This window comes from Onychomys torridus, chromosome 6, assembly GCF_903995425.1.
Source record: "Onychomys torridus chromosome 6, mOncTor1.1, whole genome shotgun sequence".
NCBI classification, from domain to species: domain Eukaryota; kingdom Metazoa; phylum Chordata; class Mammalia; order Rodentia; family Cricetidae; genus Onychomys; species Onychomys torridus.
In genome coordinates this window covers 112969073-112980108 of record NC_050448.1, presented here as the reverse complement: position 1 = coordinate 112980108, position 11036 = coordinate 112969073, and the positions used below count along the sequence as shown (strand labels likewise).

The 11036-nt window shown below is 41.5% G+C and overlaps 1 protein-coding gene across 2 annotated transcripts in view; it reads right to left on the bottom strand.

Annotated features, from left to right (window-relative positions):
- The window catches only part of Dnajb14 (DnaJ heat shock protein family (Hsp40) member B14), a 42005-nt gene continuing 30969 nt past the window's right edge, over positions 1–11036 (bottom strand). For both annotated transcript variants that reach the window (XM_036190990.1, XM_036190991.1), the window contains 5 exons: positions 7635–7820; positions 5946–6040; positions 5119–5228; positions 4490–4662; positions 1–892 (listed from right to left, as the gene is read on the bottom strand). In XM_036190990.1, the coding sequence (XP_036046883.1) occupies positions 768–892; positions 4490–4662; positions 5119–5228; positions 5946–6040; positions 7635–7820 (689 nt within the window). In that variant the 3' untranslated portion in view covers positions 1–767. The remainder of the gene's footprint in view (positions 893–4489; positions 4663–5118; positions 5229–5945; positions 6041–7634; positions 7821–11036) is intronic.

The following is an 11036-nucleotide window of genomic DNA, read 5'->3' as shown; positions in this document are numbered from 1 at the left end:
AACATTTGCGGCTAACTTTTAATTACCGGAATTGTAAATGGAAAAATTGCAACTTACCATTGAAAACTCATTTAGCATAATATTTATCGTCATATTTTCTTTAAAATCTATCTTACAGCATTTTGTTCCTATGTATGGCTTAGCATTTCATAAGACTAAAGAGCACACTGATAGTATACACCAGTTCATTTATCTCATTACAGACTCTGGAATATAAGAACATTATTAAAAATGCCAATTCCTTCTACATTGATATCAGATTTTACATAAAGTTTTGTTTTTCCTTTTTGAAAAAAAAAAATTCATTGTTTAAACTCCACACACCCAGTCACCTAATGGGAAGTGTGACTGTGTCATAGACATTTATTCCATCACCCTAAACGAAATGTCTCATGGAACTAAATGCTAAAATAATTTAAATAAAAGGCAAGCGCTCCTATATACACAAAATCATTCTAAAAATATTTACAGGGCAAAGGAATAATGGAGAATCACTAAAACTGGCAATTGCTACAGGTGTGACAATCCTCTCCAGACATCATAAGGAATCATGTAAGATTTTAAAGGGAAAGTAATTGCAGAAGCATACTAAAATATTTAGTTTTCAGTTCTTACTGTTGAAATGAGCCAGTAGATCATTAACAGTCCAAGATTTCAGAAATCAACTACTCAGCTTAGTCTTTAATCAAATCTTCTTCGGCTTCATGGCGAAATGAAATTTACAGAAAAGACAGAGTACATGGAAAGGCGTGGGTAGGACTCCCAGCTTATCCCCCCTTGTAGAGACTGGTCAGCCGCTCCAGCTCTTTACAGTTGTCCATGCTCAGAGCATCCGCCTTCCTCCGCAGCCGTTCATCACGGTACACCTTCGCCGCATACTGCATATCTGTTTCTGCGTACAAAATGTTCGATAGTTAATAACAAAGTACATCACCCTAGTTGCTTAAATTTAAAAAACACTTTTGAGAAGTTCATATATATACAGATATATTTTTCTGAACTGACTTTAAAGAAAAAAAGAATCAAGTATAATCCCTATAAACTATTTCACTCAGATTTTTTCTTTAAAAAATTTTTTTGGGCAGGGTCTCTAAACAGACCAGGCTGTTCTAAAGCTCACTATGTAGACCAAGCTGGCCTTGAACTCAGAGAGCCTCTTGCCTTTGCCTCTGAGTGCTATGATTAAAGGTGCGCACCACCACAGCCATCAGGCCTTTTCTTCATGTAACTTTACTTTGAGCTTAGCACACAGAACCAGCACCAACAAGGAGTAAGCTTAGAGCCCTGCCATCTCCTCCCAGAGCCCTTCCCCTTCCCCCCTGAGCCCAGTGGCTAAGGCACTGCTCTGGAATACCTTCTCAGCCTTTTATTAAACATCTCCTGAAAACCAGGACTTCCCTAGCTCTGTTTGTTGTGGTTTGTGATAATTCCAACAGTTGAGAACATAACTTCAGCCGGGCGGTGGCGGCGCACACCTTTAATCCCAGCACTCAGGAGGCAGAGGCAGGCGGATCTCTGAGTTTGAGGCCAGCCTGGGCTATAGTGCAAGTTCTAGGGACAGCCAGGATTATACAGAGAAACCGTGTCTCCCCCCCCCCCCCCCCCGCAAAGGAACACAATTAAAGCAAACTCTTCTCCCCCCTCTTCCTCCGCTTTCTTTTTCCTCATGAGAATAAGTTTCACTGCATAGTCCCAGCTGGCCTCAAACTTGTGATCCTTCTGCATCAGCACCCTAAGTGCCAGCATTGTGTGTGCTTTCACACACAGGGAAATACTGGAAAATACAGAATTCCTCCACATACATGCAAACACTGCCCCCACACAACCTGAAAAAAATAACCATAATTCTGCCTGTCAGGATGATAATGAACATATTATATGGTTTGGTCATAGGTGAATCAAACTATAATTGATCTTCCCTGATAACTTTCATAATGACAAAAGGAGCTATACAGGCTGATGAAAAATTATTAGGAACAGTCTTATTCAGCTGTGGATGCTGGGCGCTGGCCTACTAATCTGCTAGGCAGTATGTGCTCATCATACAATAGTGCCATGGTTGTTACGGGGTAACTAACCACTTTCTGATTGGAGTTGAGGTCTGCTCCACAGGAAATAATTCACATCTGGAATGTAAACCTCATCAAAAACCTGTGGCTGTGAGATCATAGGCCCAATTGGAGAAGCTATGCTGTTGTTTTGCTAAATGGATACAACAAACTTGTCTTTAAACACTTGTTTGCACCCAGTGACTAACATGCCATCAACTTTGAAAAGAAAGCTCCTATTTGCAATGGGTGGTGGTTACTATGGACTCATGAATGATCAAAATAGTGAGCCTACGTGACTGCTGAAGACTTAGCCCACCATGGAGCATTTCTATCATCCCCTCTGAAGCTCAGGGAGAGTGGAAGGGATGAAGAGCTGGAAAGGCTGGAGGGCTGTGGAATGATGTCCACCAGGCATGATATCATTGATGTTCTCATGAACTCACAGTAGCTGTGATCTCCACGACATTGGGTCCATCAGTATTTTTGCATGGAGGAAGGGGGAGACCCCACCCCTCTCTGAGGAGCTATACCCAGTTAACAGTTGGTAGGGGGAGAACATCATGAGGCCCTACCCCTCCATGAGGGGCTATTTGCAGTTAATGGTTGCTGAGGGAGAAAGAGATTTTCTTCAGTGGTGTTACAGAACCACTGTTAAGATGCCCATGTTCCTGTAAATGCCCCATGCTCCGAAAGCAACCCTAATTGAACTTAAACACACACACACACACACACACACACACACACACACACACACACACACGAGAGAGAGAGAGAGAGAGAGAGAGAGAGAGAGAGACAGAGAGACAGAGAGAGACAGAGAGACAGAGACAGAGAGAGACAGAGAGAGACAGAGAGAGACAGAGAGAGAGACAGAGAGACAGAGAGACAGAGACAGACAGAAAGAGAGAGACAGAGAGACAGAGAGAGAGAGACAGAGACAGACAGACAGACAGACAGAGGGATGAACACAGAAGGATTCACTAGGAAGAAAAGAGGGAGGGATCAGCAGGAGTGTGAGGGGAACAAGGTGGGAAATGGGAGGTGACTAGATCAAAATACCTTATATACATGTAGTAATTTCACAATGAAACACAGCACTCTGCATATTTAATGTGTGCTGTGGCGGCTTGAATGAAAATGGCCCCCAAAGGCTCCAAGGGGGTGCACAATTAGGAGGTGCGCCTTGTCACCGCTCAAGGCAGGCCCAGTGTCACCCTCTCTTCCTGCTGCCTGCCAATCAGGATGCAGAACTCTCAGCTTCCTCTCCAGCACCATGTCTGCCTGCATGCCCCTGTGCTGCCTGCCAAGGTGATAATGGACTAAACCTCTGAACCTGTTGCCAGCCCCAACTAAATGTTTTCCTTTATAAGAGTTGCCATGGTCATGATGTCTCTTAACAGCAATAGAAACCCTAACTAAGACATATGCTAACAAAAATAAACCATAACTAGATACTAAATAACACTTAACACTGACTGGTACAAGCCACTGTGTTAAATGCTTACTGAATAATATGTTATGATGATAAAAGGTAACTAGTTTAGCAAGTAACTTGGTCTTCTAGATAATGTGTGATTGGAAGAAGCATTGTGTAAGGCTATCTACTCAACAACAACAGTAACAACAACAACAACAACAACAAAAACACAGTAAGACAAGAACCCATTTAGCAAGTTTTTACACTGTGCCAATTTTTATGTTTTGCTACATGTATAAAAATCATTACAGGGCTGGAGAGATGGCTCAGAGGTTAAGAGCACTGACTGCTCTTCCAGAGGTCCTAAGCTCAATTCCCAGCAACCACATGGTGGCTCACAACCATCTGTAATGAGATCTGGCATCCTCTTCTGTATACATAATAAATAAATCTTTAAAAAAATCATTACAATCAACCCCCAACAGACATGTTAGATTGATGCCAGGGTTTCCAGATGCTAAGATACAAGGATGTTTAAGTCTCTTACACAAACATCTGTGTTTGCATATCCTACACATATGCTCCTGTGACTGTTGCCTCCATCTTACTAAGGTTGCCTAATACAGTGGAGATGTCATGCAAACAGCTGTTACAGGGGATGGCTTTGAGAACAATGACAAGAAACATTGGCACACGTTCAGGACAGATGCAGCTGCTCTTTTTCTGAATAGTTTTGATTGACAACTGACTGAATCCATGGGTGAGGGAAGCCACAAACATAGAGGGCTGACTGCTCAGTCATGTACTGGATTCCAATTATAAACCAGAGAATTGCCCTCCTCTTTTTTTTTTTTTGAGCTGAGGATTGAACCCAGGGCCTCATGCTTGCTAGGCAAGCCCTCTACCACTGAGCTAAATCCCCAAACCGAGAATTGCCCTTCTTAAGTAGTGAAATCTACAACAATAATTCCAAAGACTCTAAAAGGTTTTCTAAACTGTTAAAAATATTTGATAGACTTACTCTGCTGTCTTTCTTTCCAGCAGTTATTTCGAATATTAGTCACATAATCCTCTTCCACACTCTTTTCCACCTTCTGTAACAGTGTTCCTTTATACTCGCTTTTAAAGTCCTTACTGACGTAATAAACAACGCCCAAGTTTTCTGTCTGCATTTTAATAGTTTGTCCTGATCCACTGCAAAAGAAATACACAATCATTATTTTAATTAAGACTACATCCTAATATGCAAATCAAGAAGCAAAAGTAAAAGTAATTTAACGTTAACATCAGCATTAGTTACATTCTTGAAAACTGCTTCAAACCACTTTTCACAGAGTACACTGTTTTTGGTGAAGCTTCCTTTATCTTCCTATCACTTATTAAGTTATTTCCCACCTTTTGACACAAGCCTAAGACCAATTATTTTCTCCTTTCCCTTTTTGTCTTTCATGTCAATATATTAACTACATTAAATTCAAATTCAAACATAGTACTTTTGTCCTTACTCACGGTGGACTAGTTATGGTAACTATTTTTAAAAGTAGATATTTCTTGTAAAAGAGTTGGCACTTAAAAGCATCAAAGGACCCTTCAAGGGAAGAAAAGAAACAGCCACAACCGAAGTTTGTAAAATCTCACTTAGCTACTTACGATCTGGGATATAAGGAGTAAGGTGGGTTCGAGACCATCAACTGGCTTAACAAGGACACGAGGATCAGTACAATAATGGGCATCAGCTGGATAAACACAGAAAAGCCTCCCTGTAGAGAGACGAGAGAACAACAGTGTTGCACGACTGTCACAATCCAGTGCTTGCCATATACTCTTCTTACAGGTACAAAGGACATCTGTGGCCATCTAGGGCAGTCCCTTCAAACCTGCTGAATAAAATCAACCTCCTGTGATAATCCCTAAAATACAAACTCCCCAGGGCTGCCAAACTCCTCTGACCTCATTTTAGAGATAAGGAAGCCCCTCCTGTCACACACACCGAGACACCTGGGTTTAGCAGGGGAGTCCATGTATGCCGGAGCTGGGCTCAGGCCTCTTCTGTTTAGTCTAGTGTCCTTTCCATTCAGCTTTCCACACAAGGAGCTTAATTAGTACAGGCCATCAGGTATGCCTGCATTAGAGCCAAGCAAAGGCAAAGGTACTTCTAACTAAGGTTTTGCAGCATCATTTCTAAATCTTTCAGGATCGATAAAAAGAAGTCACCTTCAGAACATGCAAATTAGAGATACACCTTTTTCAGAATTTTGCAATACCAAGTTAGAAGGACCACACTGCCACCACCCTGACCCTGACCTCTACTCCTGCACCTACATTATTCTCCCAGGACTCCTGAGTCTCTTTTGAACACTTGCTAAGAGAAAACTCATTATTTCCTAAAACAACTTGCCCTATTTTTAGTCAATTCTAATTGCTTTCCTGAACTAGAATTTGTCATTTTGAGATTTGCAATCACATTATAAACATACATCTGCTCTTTCTTCTTCTCTTTCATGTCCACTGTGTCGGTGCTGATGTTGATGGCTGTAAGCAGCCCGGCCATTTGAAAATGAGTGTACACTACCTAGAAAATTCAAAACAAGGTTAAATTAACAAGTTAAAAAAAGTAACAAAATCAATGGATGTTTGTTTTGAGCAATGAATGTTTACTGCCTGATCTTGCCTCCACCTTCTAAATCAGATATGAGCTACTATACCCAACTTTCTAAATTTCTTTGTGAAAATGTGGATAAGAGTTCCTTAATAATGCTACATACATGAAGGGCCATCATTGTTGGTGATTGTTCCTACAAACTTTAGGTCTTTATTGTGAAAATTCTGATTGCTGCACTTAAAAAAATCAAACACATCTAGAAATCCAAAGAGCATTACAATGAATTTTGTTTTGTTTTGTTTTGTTTTTTTTTCGAGACAGGGTTTCTCTGTGTAGCTTTGCACCTTTCCTGGAACTCACTTTGTAGCCTAGACTGGCCCCAAACTCACAAAGATCTGCCTGCCTCTGCCTCTGCCTCTGCCTCTGGAGTGCTGGGATTAAATGTGTGCGCCACCACCGCCCAGCTAATGAATGTTTTAAAGGCTAATATATTAAAGTAATTTGTTTTCAAGTGGGGTGAAGAAGCAGAAACGGCTGTTGTTGACAAAAGTAAACCATGTTTTAACTAACAGAAAATTGCAAATTAACTATTAAGAAGAAAATTATCGCTTCAAAGATTTCTGACTATTCCCAACATATTTCCAGTCAAATTTCCTAGGTTTTAGTAACTTTTCTTAGAGGTAATGTATTCTATTTTGTCAAAACACGGGTTAAAGTTTTGTTCATTCACTTGTATTTTTACAACTCAGGGATGCTTTGCAAAAATGTCCCTTCAATGATAACTGTCTTTCTCTATGATACTAAGAGATGCTCTCGGGCCAAATTCTCATTTTGAATGGGACATTTTACTCAGTACCTTAACTCAATGCCATAAACAAGCCTAGAGCTTAAAGAAACTACTCTTGAATTCATCTCCACACAAACAACTCCCAGTAAGTGAAAACCTGAGTTCATACTACTTATGCCGGCACTGTAAGATCTACTCATTCACTGGAAAACTACATTTCCCGTCAGCCTTGTTTACGTGGTTGCTCCTATTGTAGTGTAATAAAAGTTTATGTATCAATCAGACTACTTCAGTGAAAATGCAGATGAAGACTTTTACACACATTGGCATTAACGGTCTGGGCACATATGTCACTCACTCAACCCGGGTACCAGATGCTTCCGCTAACTGTAACCACTACAATACCTCCTCAGGCTCACCTGCCTATGCTCCTTTTCTTCAGTTTTTATAAGACAAGTCATCTGCATTCTCAACTCTTACAATTATTCTCCAGGAAAAAGACGGGCTTAGTAACAATGGGAACCCTTAATGTTATCCCTCCTTTGATAGGAAGCCAACACTGTAGAAAAAACAGGGGAGATCCTCATGCTTAAACCTGTAACCCCAACACTTGGGAGACAGAGGCAGGAGGGTTGCTGTAAACTAGAGATTAGCCCAGGTTTCACAGTGAGTTCCAGACTAGAGTGAAACTCTGTCTTAAAACAGAACAAAGCCCAGATGAGAACGCTGGAAATCTTTAGGAAGTTTAGCTGAGGAAATAAGATGAACCCGGAATACCTGAAGGGAATCCACCACCAAAGAAGATGTTGAACAGGTCCTCTGGTGTTATGTCAGCTTCACAGCCTCGGTGGAAGTTGAACCTGCCGTTGTTTTGATGATTACAAGCTTGCTCTTCACTGCCTGTGAGGTCATACTGTTTTCGTTTCTCTGGATTGCTTAAAACCGCATAAGCATTCCCAATCTCTAAAAAAGCAAGTAGCAGCATTGGAAAGCAATGTCTTTAGTCAGTAGAAAATTCTCCCACATTTACCATCATCAACTCAAATATGAGTTGAAACCAACTGAGAAAAATCACAAAACGATAACTATTTTTCAGTGGTATATGTATATTTTGCAACATCACATGTTATCTCTCAACATAGCTTTGACTGCTAGCCAAATCTTCCCACTGCCTTGGAAACAAAGGAATTCCCCATCTATCTCCCTGCACCACTGCACCATGGCCTCTAAAACCCAGTCCCTCTTTGAGTCCTCAAGATGAGCCATTCAAGATTGTTCAACCCACACGCCACGGATGGAGGTCACATAATTTTAATCCCAGCACCTGGGAATCTAAGGCAGGAGGATTAAAAGTTCACTCTTACAAATAAGACCGTTCAAAACAATTGCAGTGGTATCCATCATGTATTGAGAACCTACTATTTCTGCACTTTGCTGGTTAGTATTTTCACCTTCCAAGGCTCACTTGCTAAGTAAGTTGTTTGAGGTCATTCAGCATAATATGTATATCGACTACTCCAAGACATCTCCGATGGAAATCTCCTTCTTCATTTTGCACACTCCTACCCGTTTTATTTCTGATCGACTTATTTTCCTTAAGACAGAAAGCCCATGTGACAGGAGGGCTGTCGATGCCTCTGCTGCGATGCTCAAGGGTCCAGCACAGTCTCATGTGCTGTTGCTGTTGTGTTTGGTTTTGTAGTTGGGTCTCACAAGATAGCCCAGGCTAGCCTTGAACTATTCACTTATTGAGTACATGTGCAAAAATCAGGAATGCTTGCAGCATCTTGTTATTTAGAGGATTAAATACAAATTTTATTTTGGTGTTCAAAACTATACAAAGGTCATTTCTACCTCACTGTCATTTTTTTTTTTTTTGCACATAAAAAGACCTTTCAATTAATTTTTTCTTCAAATGTTTTACTTTGTGGTGATTATAGATTCATGCACAGTTTTAAAATATAAAATAGAGATCCTCTACACCTTTTTCCTAATTTCTCCTAGTTATAATATCTTATAAATTATAGCAAAATATCCTGAATGGAGAACTGACATCAAGTCAATAGACATAGAATAGTCTATAGCCATCCTTCAGGTGTTCTAATTCTTCACTCTGTGTGTGTGCATGATGTGTATTGTGGACACGTGGGCCATGGCTACAACCTGATCAAGTTGGATCTTTCTGAGCACCTTTCTGTGGGTTCTGGAAATGGACCTTGGGTGACTGGGTTTGCATGGCAAGCATGGCAAGCACCTTCACCCTAGCTGAACCATTTCACTGGCACTAGGGGTCCTCTTAGCCCTCCAATTCCTGCCTCTCTTCAACCCCTGCTAACAACCCAACATTGGCCATTTCTCTAATTTTATCATTTGGAGGATGTTGAAGGCCCAATTGGGGATGCATGCCTATAATGTCAGCATGTGAGAACTGAATCAGTGGGATCATGAGTACAAAGCCAGCCTTGGGTGACATATTAAGACTGTCACACAAATATATCTATATCTATATATGTTGTATAAATAACACAATATAAAAATAGGATTACTTCATATAAGTGAAACTCTTTGGAACTGGCTCTTTTCAATGAGCATAGTAGCCAGACAGATCCAGCTATCTGCATGTCAGAAGTGTGTTCATTTTTAGTACTACATAGTATCCCATGGTATAGCTATAGCACTGTTTGTTGGCTTAACTGCCCATCCCCTCAATGACAGCTGGGCTCTTTCTAGTTTGGGCTATTACACTAAAGCTCCTATATGCCTTTACTACAGGCTTATGTATAGATGTAAATGTTCATTTCTCTGGGATAAATGCCAGGAGTGCATTGCTCAGTTGTATGGTAGCTTAGAATCAGTTTTTTGATCAACTTCCAAAGCTGTTCTGCAAAATGGCTCTCATTTTACTTCTCCTCAGCAATACATGAATAATCCCTCCTCTGTACCCAGAACCTGTAAAGGGGGCCATTATGATAGGTGCACGGCACTACTGGATAGTGCCTTCACTCTGCATTTCTCCAGTGGCTAGTGATGCTGAAATCTTTTCATACCTTTGCCATGTGCAAAGCATCTTCAGCAAAATGTCGCTTCATGTGTGTGTGTGTGTGTGTGTGTGTGTGTGTGTGGTGTTGTGTGGCATATGGATGGATGGATGGATCTGTGCATGTGCCAGCATCTGTGTCTGCATTTGTGTAAAGGCCATATAACCTTTGGGCGTTGTTTGTCAGCTACAGTCCATCTTAGATTCTGAGATAGTCTCACTGACCTGAGCGCCTATGTAAGCTGGACTCAGCATCAGTGGGCCCAGGGATCCAGCAGGGATTCTGAGTGTGTGCTGCCAACCATGCTTTTGTTAACATGGACTCCAGGGATCAAACTCAGGGCACTTACTGAGTCCCCTTCCCATCCCCTTTCACATCTTTTTAAATAATTTTAAAACTTTTATTAGCATCCATTAATTATACATAATAATGGGTTTCACTGTATTTTGATCACCTCCATCCCCATTAGCTACCCACTCCCTTGTCTCCACCCACTCCCTTGTCCCCACCCACTCCCTCGTCCCCACCCACTCCCTTGTCCCCACCCACTCCCTTGTCCCACCCACTCCCTTGTCTCCACCCACTCCCTCTTGTCCCACCCACTCCCTTGTCCCCACCCACTCCCTTGTCCCCACCCACTCCCTCTTGTCCCCACCCATTCCCTCTTGTCCCACCCACTCCCTCTTGTCTTCACCCACTCCCTCTAATCCTTTTTTCTTCCCAACTGGCCCCACTTGTACTTTTATGTCTTAAATTTTATTAAACTTATTGTGTGTGTGTGTGTGTGTGTGTGTGTGTGTAATGTGCACACGTGGAAGTCAGAGGACAACTCTGTGTCTTAATCTCCAGAAGGTTAACTGTGATGTCTCTGCTGTAGATTTCTTTTGGTTTAACTGCTCGGGGATCATTGAGCTTCTCATATAGAAAACCTTGCATCTTTCGGTCAGACTGAGAAGTTTGCAAACTTTGATTGTTAGCACTTTCAGGCCTGTATCCCCGCCATCCTCAGAGCCCCGCTGACCTGAGTATTGGATCCTCCATTACAGCTTCATGTTCTTTGTGGCCGCCTCTTCAGCTCTCCGTCACGGTCTTCGTTGTTCAGACGGGAAGTGTCTACTTTTCTGTTTTCCAGTTCGTCCAT